Genomic DNA, 17,631 nt, shown 5'->3' with positions numbered 1-17,631 from the left:
GAGACTTGTAGAGGTGAGCCTATTTTCACCCTCCATTTAGGGCCAACCTATCTTTTGAGTTTGAATTAAACATCCTCCACCTGTCCCTTGATGAACTATGAACACTCCCTCCCAACACAGTATGTACTTCTTCACTGGTATCAGGGACCCAAGAGTCATAATTGACATGGCATTGGTGCACCTGGTACACACTATAGCTGCCTGGTTATTTATAGCACTGTTAGTGGGCAGAGCTAGCTCAATTTGTTTGTGTCTCCTTTAATTCTAGCTAGAGACTTTCCATATCTGGTGCCATGGACTCACTTATCCCAGTGGCAAGTTCAGCCACTGCTATCCTTATTGTTAAAAGTGGGGTCTCTTTACGTTTAGTTGGCAGAGGTATGCACCCTTTCCACATAGGCACCACAATCCTAGACAGGGTAAGTCAGATACGCAACCTAAATTAACGCGTGCTCACCCTCCAGAGCTTTGCTCCGAGCAGTTGGGCTTAATTTAAGAGACAATGTGTAAAGTATTTGTGCACTACTTTAGTTAAGTGACACAATGAAAAACACCACAAAATGACTCCATACCAGTTTAGAAAAATGGTAAATATTTATGTAAGTAACATTAGGCCAACACAACAAAAATCCAATGAGTAATTTTTAAGTTATGAATAAGGGTTAGGATCTATGCAATGAATTCATAGTGCTTGACGACAGGAATGCTTAATAATCATCCATGCGTAGGACTGATTATGATCCCTCAGGATCGGTGCACCTAACAATCCCAGCTGCTTACAGGTGATAGGGCAATACAGTCAACAGGACCACTCAAGCCCTTCCTTTACAATACTATCCTGAGCACAAAAGGAACGTGCTGGCGCTGGTGATAAGGTGACACTATTGCTCCGGCAACACCTCAAGCCAGCAAATGCTGGTGGGCAGAGATGCAGTTGCTCTGGCAATGACTGAAGCCGGGAAGTGCGGGCAGACAGTGATGCTGTTGCTCCAGCAACGCCTTGACCTGGGAAATGCAGACGGCTGTGGTGCACAGTGACCCTCAGGGCTCCGCCGCAGTCAGTACTCGAAGAGCTGGGTCATCAGGTACAAGGAATATGGCACGCTATGCCCAGTTGATGATCATGCAGCACTGGCTTCCCAACCACACAAAAATCTTGATCCTCATAGAACAGGACAGTAGGTCCATGGTACGCTGGGCTCAGCTAACGATTAATGTAGGAAGCTGATTCTGTATATACTATATCAAAGTGGGATATAGTATGCACACAGTCCAGGGGTTCCCCAGAGGCTTAACAGAGGCTAAAGTAGATAATACTAATGGTTTCTTTTGTGGTAGTGTGGTCAAGCAATTAGGCTTATCAGGCTATACATGGAGCACACACTCAATGACTAACTCCAGGCCAATTGTTTTTATATAGCAAACATATATTTTGTTACTTTAGTTCTAGAACCACAAGATTCAAGTTGCAGGTAAGTACATTTGCAAGTAAGTATCCAACATATGTATCAATACCACTTTGTTTCAATTTGGCACGTTAAATGTTTTTCAAGAAAATACCAAATATCTGTTTTAGAAGTTGACTTTGCAATTTTCAGAAACAGTTCTGTGGGGGAAGAAAAGTTAGCATAGTTTCAGGGTACGCACAACACTTACAGTTCCAGTCTCCGGGGGTTAGGATGTCCACAGGCTGGGGTTCAAGTTAACCCAAATACCCACCACCAGCAACACGGGGCCTGCCGGGTGTAGAGGTCAAAGTTGAGGTTGATTTAACATTGGCTCCTATGGAGACTGGGGGCACTCAGGATCAGGCCTGCTTGCAGGTAAGTACCAGCGTCTTCGGAGGGCAGACCTGGGGGGTTTAGAGGAGCACTGGGGGGTGGCACAGGTCAGCACCAAACACACACCCTTAGAGGCGCAGGGGCAGCCGGGTGCAGGGTGCAAACACAGCATCTGGCTCACAATGCTTTCCTATAGGCAGACCCCGGGGGTCACAAAGATGCTGCAGACTAAGTACAGGTGGTCAGTTCTGGGAGACCAAAGGCTAGACAAGGAGGAGGGCCGCCTGCTGGACGTTGCTGCACCGAAGGTTGGGTTCCCCACAAGCCAGGGGGCTGCTGGTGCAGGGGTACCTTTTGGTGTCTGTAATCTTCTTCCGGTTCTCTCGCGGTCGGGGGGTCCTCTGGGTTTAGGCTGCAGGCATCATTGTGTTGGACAGGAGGGGTCAACCCAGGGTGGACACTTGATCAGAATCAACTGGGGACCAGCTCTAGTCGGTTGGGCCACCTGGACACTGGCCGTGGGAATCGGGTGCAGAGTGGGCAGGACTCACGAATCCGGGGAAGTTCTGGAGTCTTTTGCTGGTGTTTCTTTCTAGAAAGGGCCGCTGTCCATGGAAGATCCTGGTCCTCTGGGGTGCAGGCAGTCCTCTTGAGGCTTTTAAGAGAGTACTGGTCCTGCAGGATGCGTCGCCTTTTTGTAGTAGGGCTTCAGAAGCTGCACACTGGCCTGTAGGGGTGGGGCCAAATCAATTGGTGTCTTCAGTCTTCTCTGCTGGGGGTCAGCTTAGCAGTCCTTTTTCTTTCTTCTTGTCTTCTTCTTGAGGTCACCAGGAATCTGACAAGCTAGGTTCAGGGGAGCCCTTAAATCCTGGATTTAGGGGCGTTACAGGGGCCAGAGGGCAGTAGCCAATGGTTACTGTCCCTGAGCGTCACTACACCCTTCCGGTGTCCACTCTCTTTGGGGAGGGGGACACAAACCTAACCCTATTGGTCCCTGTCCTCCAAACCAAGATGGAGGATTTTGCAAGGAAGGGGTCAGTTCAGCTATGCACACCTTAGGGGTGGTCTCAGTTAAAGTGGTCACTCCTCCTTGTTTTGCCTATTTTTCCCGCCAGACGTGCCGCTAAAAGTGGGGCTTTGTCCAGGGAGCTGGCATCTCCACTGGCTGGAGTGCCCTGGGACACTGTAACCAGAGGCCTAAGCCTTTGAGGCTCACCACCAGGTGTTACAGTTCCTGCACGGGGGGAGGTTTGAGGCACCTCCACCCAGTGCAGGCTTTGTTTCTGGCCACAGAGAGCACAAAGTCTTTCACCTCATGTGGTCAGAACATTGTCTGGAAGTGGCAGGCTGGCACAGACTGGTGAATCATGCACTAGAAGGTTGGCTAGGGAGAATCTTTTTCAATAAATCCAACACTGGCATCAGTGTAGGTTTATTTTGATGAAAAGTTTGATACCAAACCTCCCAGACTTCAGTGGAGCCATCATGGAGCTAGGGGGTTGGTAATGACAAACTCCAAGCTCATGTACCTTATATGGCCATGCTGCACTTACAATGTCCAAGAATGGACTTAGACACTGTATGGGCATATTGCTCATGCAGCTATGCCCTCACCTGTGGTAAAGTGCACTGTGCCTTAGGGCTGTAAGGCCTACTAGAGGTGACTTACCTATGCCACAGGCAGTGGTTTGTAGGCATGCACCCTGTGCCATGTCGACTTTGTCTTTTTTTCCCCACCAGCACACACAAGCTGTAATCTCAGCGTGCATGTGCTTAGTGAGGGGTCCCCGAGGGTGGCATAAAACATGCTGCAGCCCTTGGGGACCTTCCCTGGCCACAGGGCCCTTGGTTCTATGGGTACCTCTTACCGGTGTCTGAACTGTGTGCCAGGGGTGTGCCAATTGTGGAAACAATGGTACATTTTTGTGGAAAGAACACTGATGCTGGGGTCTAATTAGCAGAATCCAAACACACAGTCAAGTCAGCATCAAATCAGGCCAAAAGTGGGTTGGTAACCATCGCAAAAAGGGCACTTTTCTTCAATCAGGCAGCGCAGGCTGTCCCAAACCCAAAGGGCCTTGATCATTGCAGAGCAGGGACTAGTTCTTGCAGGACATGCCTTGGTGAGAGTGCATGGAAGGCATAGTGAAGTCTTTGATGTCCCTGAGACTTCATCAACAGGGGACTAGCCAACAGGCCCTTGGAGAACTTTAGTTGCAAGGATGTAGAGAGCGAGCTCAGTCCCTCTCACTCTAGGTCAGATGCAGCAGACCAGCACAGCGAAGCAGAGGGGAAAGTGGCAGTCCCTCCTACAGCACAGCAATCAGTAGTAGTAGGCCAACACAGCAATGCAGTTGCAGAGGCACAGTCCATCCTGGCAACACAGCAGTTCTTTTTCCTGGCAGTGTCTCCATGGTTGCAGCAGAGTTCAGATTTTCTTGGGCTGTGGTCCAGTACTTCTAACCAAATATGTCTTTGAAGTGAGGGAGACTTCAAAGAGGCCTTTGAAGATCACAGGATCCCTGCCCTTGCTTCCCTGGCTCCAGACACTCTGCAGGGAGGTATTCAGCCCTTTGTGTGAGAAGAGGCACAGCCCAGTTCACGTGTAAGTATCTGCTCTGCCCATCCACCTAGCCCAGGAAGATTCATCAGCCTTGTGATGGGCCATCAGGATGCTGATGTCACACCCAAGCTCCCTTTATGTGTGACAGTTGAGAGGGGATGCACAAAGCCGAACTGTCATCTACACCAGACGTATATTCAAAGACAGACAGAGATACAGAGTGGTTAAAGTAAAAAATAGGCAACTTTCTAAAAGTGCAAAAAGAACAGTTGATGGACAGAATGCAGAACAAATCAAACATTCACCCCATTCACTGATCTGGGTTTTATCCATCAGTTTTTTTGCTCAACATGCCATTCCAGTTTGGACCCAGCCATGCGCAAATCAGTCTTGACCCTGTACCCCATGGGAACAGTCCAGCCCGAACTGCCAGACCAGGTCCTCCCTGGACCAGAAACGAGCATCCTGGGACCGGTTTCGGGGTATCACCCCTCTTCAGCCAAGCTAGCTTGAATCTGGTGGCATAGTGACCACAGGAGCCATGTCTGGGCATACCCTTCCCACTTGGCGACAAATGCAAAAAGAACAGTTGATGGACGGAATACCGAACAAATCAAAAATTCACCCCAGTCACAGATATGGGTGTATGCCATCAGGTTTTTTGCTCACCATGACATTCCAGTTTGGACCCAGCCATGTGCAAATCAGTCCTGACCCTGTACCCCATGGAAACAGTCCAGCCCGAACTGCCAGACCAGGTCCTCCCTGGACCAGAAACAAGCATCCTGGGACCGGTTTTGGTTTATCACCCCTTTTCATCCAGGCTAGCTTGAATCTGGTGGCATAGTGAGCACATGAACCACGTCTGGGCATACCCTTCCCACTTGGGGCGACAAATGCAAAAATAACAGTTGATGGTCGGAATACAGAATAAATCAAACATTCACCCCCAGTCACAGATCTGGGAGTAATCCATTGTTTTTTTTGGTCAAATTGGCATTTTCAGACATGCAATTTAAAATCCGACTTCATCATAAGGTGTGATTTTACATTTTGGGTCCAGATACACCAAACACCATATTTCTATCTCTTCCCAATTGGAAATTACACTTAGAAGATGTTCTAAGGCAATCCAGGTGTTAACCTTTGGGAGAGATAGGCCTTGCAGTAGTGAAGAATGAATGTAAGAGTCTTTCACTACTTGAACATGTTATAGTATATATTGAACTTTTTAAATACACTGCACCCTGCCCTTGGGGCTAACTAGGGCCTACCTTAGGGGTGACTTATATTTAATAAAAAGGAATGTTTGGGCCTGGTAAGTGGGTACACTTGATAGGTCGAAATGGGATCTTAAAACTGCACACACAGGAGGCATGGCTTGACGCCAATCAAGATGGCAGCAGCCTAGCTCTGCTCTCTTAATACCTCCTTCCCCGATCATCCACCCAGTTATCCGCATATATGGACTGACAACAAACTCTTGCCATCCGGCTGACTTCGACAAACGCAGGGACCACCTATCACCGTCCATACCCGGGCTTACGGCCAGCTGAGGACGGAAGCGCAGCGGTGAGGCCTGTCGCGGCCCGCAGTGCTCACAAGCCGATGGCTGGATACAGAGGAGAGGAGGACGGCTGGGCACGACTGGGACCCGGCGGCTGGGCGGGAAGCTGTAGTCCCGACCTCTGCATTGGTGGCTGTCCAGACAGAACAACCTATGATTGGTTGGAATCCCCGAAGGCATGGAAGGCAATACTCCTACTAAATTCATGTGGGACTGGCTACTGAGCTGGGTCCCCAAGCACAACGTGTCGACATACTTTGTTGTGGAGCCTGACGATAAGGCACTGACGGCTAAGGCCCCGGTGGGTGCCCCACCAAGACCATTCATAGTGCGGCTGCTCAACTACAAAGACAGAGATGCAGTCCTCAAGGCAGCGAGATGAGCAGAGCCCCTGACATTTCAATTCACCATGGTAATGATTTTTCGAGACTACACCTTGAAGGTGCAACAACAATCATTCCTGGAGGCTAAAACTAAACTGAGAGTGATGGGACTCACCTACATGCTCTTATTTCTGGCCCACCTAAAAGTTCTCTCACAAGAAAAATCATTTTTCTTGGGTAAACACCAGAGCCAGTTTGAAACTGGACTGAGAAACGACCACCAAGGACGCTGTCCCCTCAGTCCTCTTTGCAGGACAAAGGCACCAAGACCTCAGTGAGCCAAAGGCACAGCAGAAGCGGAGAAGGGGGCGGCGTACCTGCTCATTGGAACATGGGGCGGTCAGAGAAGGAAAAGACGTGGTCACATCTCCGGCAAGTCCAGGGACTTCGGCTGACGAGATGGAACTAGAGCAGATGTTGCTGCCGACCGCACGGCAGAAAGACTGATTGCTTAGCGGATGGTCACCTACGATTAAGTATGTGTGTAAATGGGATCTTAGGGGGGTAGGTAGGGTGCAACACGTAGATAACCAAACTTTTTGTTTGGTTGGGGCTCATTGATGTTGGGGAGGTGGGATTTGGTGCAGGGAGGAGTGCTACATATCTCAGTTTAGCCCGGTTGGCTAGGTCCCTAGACACAACACAACAGGTACTTCTAGTTTGGGAAGTATGGGGTGGGAGTTGGGGATGGAGGGCAGGAAGGGAGGGGGTGAGTTTATTTAGCTTTTGTAAGTTAATGAGAAGATGGCAGCATGACAAATCAGGACTCACCAAAGGGTGGCAGGCACAGTGTTCAGGCATATTTCTCAATGACGGACACCAATATGATGGAGAGCAGTAATCTAATCCTCTCTAGGGTGGGCACACTTAAATTATTGTCCTGGAATGTGAATGGAGTTCTAGATAATATCAAACGGGGAGCGGTCCTTAGATCAGCACTGAGAACCCAGGCAGACATTGTGCTTCTTCAAGAAACACACTTACTGGGCAATAACTGTCCATTCCTGGTACGCAAAGGATACTCACAGGTTTATCATGCAGGATTTCATAGGGGCTCCAGAGGAGAGGAGCAGCAATATTAACCAGAAAGCGTACTCCACTGGCAGTTAAACGTGGACAGATGACCTGGGTCTATATGTGGCTGTCACTGGGACTCTTCAGGGCCAGCCCATATCAGTTATAAGTGTCTCTGCCCCCACTTACAATGGGTTTTCTAGCTAAATTGGGAGGGCTACTGAAGGATTAACTGGGGGCCACATGGATATTGAGGGGAGACCAGAATGGGGTGTGCAATCTCTCTATGGACCACTCCTCAGCCAGGATGGGAGAGAGTGGGTGAACACATTTAGCAACTTTTAAAGGCAATCCCCATCTAGCAGATGTATGGAAACCACAACATCCAACTGAGAGAGGCTACACCTTTTACTCTGGGGCACACCAAACCTTCTCTAGAATAGACTATTTTCTCATGCACGCAGAGGAGTGTCATAGGGTGATGGAGGTGAGACACTTAACAAGGGGACTATCTGACCACTCACAAATAGAGATAACCTTGACCTGGCGCGCGGAAGTGGCGAGGGCTGGATGGAGGCTGGATAAGTGGTACCTCCAATGGGAGGATTCTAGAGAAATGTGCTGACAACGCAGTGAGCAATACTTTGCAGACAATTGGGGCTCAGTAGCCTCATAGGAAGTGGAATGGGAGGCCCAAAAGGCCTGTTTGAGGGGACAGATTATCAGGTATGTGAAAGGCCATAGAGAGAAGAGTAGGCAGAAGATCCAGGACCTAGTGGGGTGCATCTTGGACCTAGAGGGCCACCTTGTTTCCCCAGTTCCGGAAAACCTTCTGCATGATCTAGCACACGCACAGACTCTGCTGAAACAGGAACTAACACAGGAAGCACTGAAAGACCAGACACAGCAGAGTCTACCAATGGGGCATTAAAGAGAGTAAAACCTTGCACTGGCTGTGCACACCTTGGACATACAATACTTCCAGCTGAGGGATGGCACAAGGGTGATAGGCCATGAGCTGATGGCTCAGGCTTTCACCAATTATTATCAAGACCTTCACCGGTCAGATCAGGCAGGCCCACGCTCGGATCTCCCCCAGTTCGTGCAGGACCTACCAGTCCCAAGTCTCTCAGGAGAAGACAGGCACTCCCTAGAGCCAGACATTACGGTTGAAGAATTAAGAGCGGGATTGGCCCAGCTGAACCCCAGGAAAGCGCCTGGACTGAACGGCTTCCCACCCGAGTATTGGCATCTTGTATGGCAACAGTCAGACCAGCCTATGCTGGAAATGTTTTGAGAGGCACTGGAAAAGGGTAGATTACCCCCGGATCTTCACATGGCAGATATCATAGTACTGCCTAGACTGGGAACTGCTGGCCAACACTGCGAAGATTTCCAACCTATCTCACTATTGAATAGAGAGGTTAAGTTGTGGTCGAAGGCACTGGCCTATCGCTTGGGAAGGATTATTGATCATCTTGTACACCTAGATAAATCTGGGTTTATGTCAACGCGTGCTGCAAGGCACAGTGTGTGGCATGTGCATAATGCTATTGCCCTGAACACATCAGTGGGGGAACACAGGACCTTGCTATCCATCAACTTTCAGAAAGCCTTTGATTCGGTTGACTAGGCATATATGGTCACCCTTCTTGAGCCGATTGGTTGTGGACCCCAGTTTCTTAGCTATGTGAGGCTTCTTTATACCGATCTCAGAGCCAGGGTGCTTATGGGGGGCCAGGTCTCAGACTGGTTTCCAGTGGAGAAGGGCACACGTCAGGGTTGCCCCCCTGTCTCCCTTGTTGTTTGCGGTCGCAATAGAGCCACTGGCCGCCTGGGTGAGAGTGGCTCCATTATATAGGGTTTCCAGTGTGAGGATGCGGTAAGTGACAGAATATCATTATATGCCGACGACATACTCCTGTTCTTGGGAGAACCTGAGATATCTGGACTGAGGGCATTGCAAATCCTAGAGATATATGGTGAGTACTCAGGGCTCTGTATCAACTCTCAGAAGTCTGTAATTCATCCTATAACCCCATGCCCGACTGAATTGACATGGGAGTCTGGCCTATTGATTCTCCACAAAGGGTTCAAGTACTGGGGTGTGTTTGTCACCGGGAGCGCGCATAGGCCCTCATTATGACCCTAATGTGGCTGTACATACCGCAACACTATGAGATTGGTGGGTTGGCTGCAGCTAACCTGCCACTTCTCCACTCATACCGCCATGGTGGTATGAGCCACTGGGCCGGAGATATCTATCTCCAGCCTGGTGGCCGACATTGTACCGCCCATGGCATTATGAGCTGGCCTACCACCCTGTTTTTGTGGCATTAGCAATGGCACGAAAACCATGGCGGTAGGCCCTACCGGTGACAGGGAATTCCTTCATTGTCACCGGTAGGCGGCTCCCCACTCCCCAGCCCCCTCCATACACTCCCAGCCCCCTCCATACACTCCCAGCCCCCCTCCATCCAAACACTCCCCCACCCACCCCCAATACACACACTAACCCCCACCCCCTCTGATCCACTTACTCACCCCCATACACACACACACCACACAACTGACTCCATCCCCACAGCCACACACGCACACATCACCTCACACCCCCCTTCCCGCATACACGCTCACAGACACCCAGACGCACCAAGCATACACCCATTCACTCACACTGACATACACGCATACTTCCAGACATACTCACACACATTCCTACACACATTCACACTGACATGCAGACACGCACTCACTTCACCATTCTTACACAAATCCACTCCCATGCATACACCAACAACACTCACAGACGCATTCACACACACACTCAGACATTCATGCACACACTCAGACACACACACACACAACACCCCTCACCCTTCCTCCCCTGTCGGAAGCCCGACTTACCTTGGGCTAGGAGGTCTTCCGGCAGGGAACAAGAAGGGGCACTGCTATCACCAGCAGCATCCCGCCAGCAGAATACCGCCAGGCCGTATTACTGGTCATAATACGGCTGGTGGCATTATACTGGCGTGGCGGTGATGGTATTAGCACTGCCAGCTTACCACCGTTCACCACTATGAGCACTGTCAGATTTCCGCCCTTATTGTGGCAGAAGTCAGGCAGTGCTCATAATATGGCGGACATATGGTAGCCACAGTGAGGGTACGTTGGCAGCCGTCACTGCGGCGGTAGGCGGTATGTACCGCCAATGTCATAATGACCACCATAGTTCTTTTAAGAGGAACTTGGCACCGCAGCTAGAGAGATTGTCTATATACATTCTGTTCTGGAAGGCTCTCCCATTGTCCTTACTGGGGCGCTCGGCCATATTTAAAATGGTGGCACCACGCCTTTTATACCATTTAAAGAACCATCTGCTTCCCATCGCTAAATAATTTTTCTGGAAAGTGAACGCCCAATTGTGTACATTGCTCTGGGGGAGTGGGACTCCGCGCATCTCCTAAGATAAGTGTTGTTGACTAGTGTTTGAGGGAGGCATAGCCACGCCGGATATTCGCGTGTATTACTGGGCGACCCATCTCCTTATAATGAATGATTGTTCGTTCAAGGGGTTCAGAGACCCGGCTTTTGCTCTGGACGGAACAGTCATGGGAATACGGGACCTAACACACATTCCTCTAGAAATTACCTCTGGCGACTTGGGTGGTGCTAGAGACATGGGAGGAGGCTAAAAAGGCCACAGGCTGGGGGAAAATTAGATTGATACTAGAAACGCTGCTATGGCAGGGGACCTACCTCCTGTGGGTCATGGCTCTGCAAAGCTTCTCGGCCTGGGACCTTTTGGGGATCTCGACCACGGGGATATGGAAAACGGAATATTGAAATCCTTCCAAGACCTACAGAGGGAATACATCCTTCATTGCACGCAGTTTTTTTTTATACCTACAACTTCAACACGAATTGACATCCATGCTTCGGGCGCCATTGACAAACATGACAGAACATAAACTATCGCAGACTTATAAATGCTCCTAAGAAACATGCTGGATCCCATGGAGAAGGTACACAGGGCCTGGGCGACAGACCTAGGAGACTTAGACGATGATGACTAGAGGGAGTCATTGGAGGCACCCAAAGAGACAGCCATAGATTTACAATTCAGGTACATTCAATTAGAACTACTCTATCGCACCTATTCCATGAGGCCGCAACTTCATCGCATGGGCTTCATGACCAACAGTGCATGCCTGCGTTGTGGGGATACACCAGGAAGCTTAACACACATGTTCAGGCACTGCTTGGCCCTTGCACGTTTCAGAGAGGGTGTCCTTAGAAAGTTGGAGGAGGTATTAGGCTGGAAAATTCAGAGGGACTGATTCTTCTACACATTACCAACAGGCTTGGAGGCACACTATATCAAAAGACCCTCCTGTGGCAGGGTCTAATGCTCGCTTAGAGGGATATCGCAAAGGCATGGAAGGAGATACATGACCTCTCGATTGAGGGTTCGATCAGAGGTATGGATTTCTTCATGGGATTGGAAAGACCCAAAAGTATTACAAAATATGCAACAGTTGGGTGGAGGCACGAGGGATTCATCTGGAACCAGTCCCAGATAAACCATGGACATTTAACATATAAGAAGGGGTTCAAATGGACATCGAAAGATTGGCGAGGCACTACTGGCTGAGTAGGAGGGACCTGCACGTATTGCCTGTGTAGTTGCCTGTTCTTGAGATATGCTATGTATTGATAGTGAGTGCCAATGCTGCTATGTCTATTGTTGTTTCCTTTGTTTGTGAAGGGCCTGGATGCCCTGATGAAACTGCAGGAGAAAAGTTAATAAAAAGTTTCTCCACACAACTGCAAAAACTGCACACACAGGCTCTGCAGGTGCAGGCCTGAGACATGTTTGAAAGGCTACTGTAGTGGGTGGCACAATCAGTGCTGCAGGCCCACTAGTAGCATTTTGGTTAGAGGCCCTGGGTACATTTAGTGCTCTTTACTAGGGACTTGCAAGTAAATTAAATATGCCAATCATGGGGCAGCCAATGTCACTGTGTTTAGTGTACAGAATGCCTGCAGTTAAGCACTGGTCAGCAGTGGTAAAGTGCCTAGAATCCTAAAAACCAGCAAACATGAGTCTGAATAACAGGAGGTCAGAGGGCAAAAAGTTAGGGAAAACCACACCAAGGATGTCAGGTCTAACACATCATGAACTTTGAGGTGATGAGATTATTTATGGACCTCATCTAACAAGGCCGTTTGTACCCATGACCTTTATCCAGTACTGATTAAACATGTTTTTTTTCCTTCCGCACCCACTTTGTCTAACTGACTCATTACCTTCTCTTGAATTTTAAAACTCAAAAGTACCATTGCAGCCAAACATTTTCAGGGTAACAATGACAATTTGGATAAAGCCAGATTGCTCTGCAATTGTCAGTAGAAACCTGACCTATCTGTATCTCTTCACAGCTACATGTGCCATCACTCTTGCAAGAAATTAGCATAATCTGCTGACTCCTTGTCACATAAGGAGGATGGATCCTTGATGGATGCAACAGGAATAAATGTGCACCAAATTGCTTTAGTGAACCCCTGCCACACCAATGATCATGCTATCCTGTCCTCTTATAGCCCTAAAATACGGCAGCTTAATTTGATTTCTCAAAGAATTGACTCAGACAGAGATTCCAAGCTGTGTTCTCGGATATGCAAGTGTACATTTCATAGAAGATACTGAGCTCCTACCCTCTGTTCAAGACCATTGTCAATCCAGAACGGAGATGAGCTGCTCTATCCAGTGGCGTAACAAAGCCCCCGCATACCCTGGGAGGGGTCACGAGCTCCTGACCTCCCTCAACAGAGCACCTGGCCTCAGTGAGTCCGGAGAGGGGGGCCCTTCCATGTCATTGCAGGGGGGGGCCTTCCACTTTCGTTACGCCACTGACTCTATTCTTCCTATTCGAAAACCATAAACATCTAACTCATGTTATGCAACAACATTGGCTCTCTCGGATCATTCTCTGTCAGGCCTCCATTACACACCTGCAGTTCTCCTGCAAGCAATTTGCTGTCATGAGCGTGTCCCTAAAAATGATATCAGTGTAGTAACCCCGGTATGCCGAAAATGTCAGCTTGCCTCCCTACAGAAAAATAAAGTGGGATGCTAATATAGTTGTTCTTTGGCCCTAATGAAATGTAGGCAATGCTCGTATTGCCCTGATTGAATTGATGTGGTTGTCCTGGGCGTGCATGACAACTGGATTTAACCTGCTTAAAATTCTTCAAGCATGGTGGGATTTCCCATGTGAAAATGCTGCCATACTTCAGTAGGTGGAAACCACAACAAACCTGCACTTTGATGGGTATTCAAAAGCCTTTTGCAAGTAGATCCGCACTATAAAAATGGTTGGGCATTTGCTGCTAACAAATACAGGAGTAAATGCATTTTTAGAAAGGAGAGGAACACTCCTAAAATTCGTGGGGAATCAAAAAAAATTGAAACAGTGCAAATCCACCTATGCTGTACATTTCCACAAGCGGAAATGTATACTTTCTGGGACGCTGCAACAGTTACAGCACACCCCAGGAGTACTCCTGGAATGCCTTTAAGAATCTTTCAGAAATGTATTCATTGTAAATTCTGACCTGTCCATCCTAGACCTTTTGAGAATCGGTCCCATTGTCATTGTCCTCTCAATTAGTTTTATTAACCTCTAACTAATACTTTTAAGTGTGAAATATATATATACCATGCATTTACCATTCAATATATAATGATGTATATATGCTGCCAGAATGAAGGAATTTGATGGCACCATACAGAGGCTTATCTCACTCAATATTATCATAAAGGTGGCGCTTTCAAAAGGCGCCCATTAGAATGTTCTATTGGCATTGTGTTCCTTTTCTTATTCTTTGAGGATCTCATTAAGCATGTGCCATTGTGTACATTACTCCCTAATGTTTTTCTAAGGTGTTTCATTATCTCGTTATTGTCTACATTTCGAATAAATTAGACATACCCCATAACAATAACTAAAATTGACCTGATAATGTTACTTTTTTAAGATTTATCTTTTTTTCCTACATCGTGAACATCTTCTCTTTCTAATATGTATACAGTAACAGTATTTTGAATCACTCTAGGTAGACATCAAAGTGGATAAGAAGGACTTGCGTATTGATACTTTTAGAGCGAAAGGAGCCGGAGGACAACATGTTAATACAACTGATAGCGCTGTGAGAATTGTCCACCTTCCCAGTGGTACGTTTCTTTGTACGTTTGTCATAAAGTGTGTGCCCTCTTACAAATACTTCTAGATTCCTCGCATTCTACACAGGAACTGAATAGTCTCTTGTCGTTCGTCAAAACAGTATGCAAGTCCGTGTGCCTATTTTTTTAATTTTTATAACCAAACTGACCTTTATTGCACTTTACTGAAATATTGTCCTGTTCACAGAAACTTCATTGTACAGACTTCACAGTTTATAGATGCAGACTTTGATTAGTTGGCCATTGATATTTCATTTTACAAATGCATTCCAAGCTATGGGTCCGAATGAGAAGCAGTCGTTTGTGCCAAAATGAATGGGAAACATAGAGTAAGCTGTCCATAGTAAAACTTTGGAAGGTGTCCTGATATTTAAGGGTTGAGTTTTACAGGGCCTTCTTTAGAACACTAATCAAGCGTCCGAGAATATGTCCGGAATCCCTCTCCACCAATGAATTGCATAGTAATTGCTATAATCTATATAGTTGTTGCTGAAACATGCTGCTTTAACCAGTCAAAGCAGATAAGGTAAACCTTTCAACAATGATTGCACGTAGACATTCTACTCTGCATTTCAATTTAATACATCCATATTTCTATTGTTTCGTACGTGGTTGATACGTTCATTCTTCTGAATTATGGATTGTATTGTAGCACCTATGTTCGTACTTGTGACTCAGCTAGGTGCATAGGTGTTTTTTTAATTAATCAGCATGGCCATTCATGTGTTCTGGCATCCACCAGATGAGTTCTTCCTTGCTATTAGGTCCTTCTTGAATTCTCTACCTTTCTCTAGAGAGACTTAACAAGAGTCATCCTTTTACTAATTCTGTTGACCCTAGAAGTAGGAAACTTTCAGCAATGCTGTCTGCCCTAGAAGTAGAACGCTTTTACCACTGCTATTTACCCCAGCAGTAGAACTCCTTACAACTTGAATGAGAACTAAGATGCCTTTGGGTTATTGGTGTGGATGCTACATAGAACATAGTACCCTGGTACACCCATATATATTTTAGAATAATTCATCTAGAGCTAAAAGTTTGTGTTAATGACTTATTTGGAGCAAATAATAATCTACATTTACCTGGCTTTGTTCCTAATTTATAGCTTATGAATGCTTGTGAAACTGCCTAGCTTTGTGTGAAAGGCCACACAGCTTACTTGATTACTCCTTTTCTGCCTTGTAGGAATAACTGTAGAATGCCAACAGGAGCGTTCCCAGCTGTTGAATAAGGAGAAAGCTTTACGGATGCTGAAAGCAAAACTGTACAGTCAGACTGTTCAGAAAGGACATGGCGAAAGACAAAGTGCTAGAAAACTGCAGGTATACAAACTCTTCTTTCCTTCCTGGGTGTTTTTAAAACAGGCTCAAACATATAGACTTTCATTGTTACATTGAGTGGGCTTGGAACAGAAAGGGCCGAAATTAGGCTTTGTTTCACAAGACACATGCGAGTATCTGATTTGATATGGCTAATCTGCCTGTGCCTTTGATGTGTGTCAAAGAGAATAGAGAACCATAGTACTAGAGTGTTTGCCTGTGGCAGCACAGTGAGACAAGCAGAGGACTATGCCACTGGAAAGTGACAAATTGTACTCAGGATCTGATTGGGATACATGGGGAAACCGGAAAGGAAATGTCTGCCTCACCACACCTTGGTTGTACCCTTTGGGAAAGAGAGATCTTATTCCTTCCTAGAGGTCCTCGACATGTTCTGAATTGTCCTGCTACAGCTGTGACAGAGAAGATAATTTGATGTCTAGCCACCTGTGTGGCTGAAGGCTTTTCCCAACTCACTGTTGTCCCTGCTGAGAGCTGCCCCTGTTCTAAAGCCAAACTTTATTAAGAAGCCCCCCTTGACATTCTACTTCCCCAGTAAAAAAATGAAAAAATACCCCGGGAGTACACGGGTGAGTCCTCCAGGTATTTCCCCGGGAGTACACTGGTGAGTCCTCCAGGTATTTGAATAAATGATACAAGACCCTGCATTGATATAGGGTGTAACACAACTAAAATGTTAACTAAGGGCTGAGGTCCAAATTCCAGAATACAGTTGCTCCTGTTTGTCACCCTTTCATTAATATTTGTCGAGAGCACGTACAGTAACCAGAATGTTATCTGCAAGACCACGCAGGTCAGTAGATATCCTTAGAATAGCCATCCACCCCTTTGCTAGAACCAGAATAATAAAATAAAATTAGATGACTCGATTTCCACAATAACAGCACAAGCACAGCATACTCTTCATTTCTGCTCTAAAATGGATGGATAAACCAATGACATTCTGATTTAACAGGACCAGCGTTATGTTTTAAACTCATTTTATGCTTCAACCTTCACATAATTTTGTATCAAGTGCTATAAAGTCTTTTCAGCAAGTACTCTAGCTTTCTTCTCTTCCCTGTCACCATTGCAAGATCATGATCAATAGTAGGTGGCTTCATTAAGATCTGTTATTTCTTCTGGTGTCTCTCTTCAGTATCATATATGATAACTCTGACCGAGCAGATAAGTCATATGCCTTTCAGGTGCTTTCTGCCACACATTGGGTTTCACAGTGTAAACTTTCCATCAGTCAACACTTTATATTTATGCTCAAGAATGATAGGGTAAGATATGCCAAAATATGGCATAACAAGCAACTCTTCTAATTTAGCCTCCAGCTTGCACACTGGAGACCTATTATAATCTTGATCAATGCCATAGAGATGCTTCCATCTGAAACTGGACTACTAACATTTTTTCCTTAGCATCTTCAGTTTCCTAAACATTTTCTCCCAGTAGCAACACCTGCTATTTCGCTTCAATCCTGGTATTTATTGTTGTTATTTTTTTTGCGCTACATACTTCCACAAAGTACTCTTTTAATGTCTAGGGCCAAAAAGCAGTCCCCATTACCAAATAGGCAAAGTAGGCACCGGCCTATGGGCCCCACTCCTTTTAAGGGCCCACAACAACAGATCAAAATAATATTGATTTGATATTGAAAGAAATTTAGAATCAAGCTTTCTTAAATTGTTTCCAAAAGATAGAAAAAATGAATCAACTGAAAAAGTTAGTAGCCCCAGAATGTCGGCG

At 46.7% G+C, this 17,631-nt stretch overlaps 1 protein-coding gene across 5 annotated transcripts in view; it reads left to right on the top strand.

The window, feature by feature from the left end:
- Positions 1-17,631, top strand: part of MTRF1 (mitochondrial translation release factor 1) — a 119,499-nt gene that overhangs the window by 81,411 nt on the left and 20,457 nt on the right. For all 5 annotated transcript variants that reach the window (XM_069205344.1, XM_069205340.1, XM_069205342.1 and 2 more), the window contains 2 exons: positions 14,428-14,545; positions 15,740-15,876. In XM_069205344.1, coding sequence (XP_069061445.1) covers positions 14,428-14,545; positions 15,740-15,876 — 255 coding nt within the window. The remainder of the gene's footprint in view (positions 1-14,427; positions 14,546-15,739; positions 15,877-17,631) is intronic.

Source organism: Pleurodeles waltl, chromosome 8 (assembly GCF_031143425.1).
Source record: "Pleurodeles waltl isolate 20211129_DDA chromosome 8, aPleWal1.hap1.20221129, whole genome shotgun sequence".
In the NCBI taxonomy this organism is placed as follows: Eukaryota; Metazoa; Chordata; class Amphibia; order Caudata; family Salamandridae; genus Pleurodeles; species Pleurodeles waltl.
The sequence above is the reverse complement of the archived record's forward strand: the minus strand, read 5'-3'. Positions and strand labels throughout refer to the sequence as shown.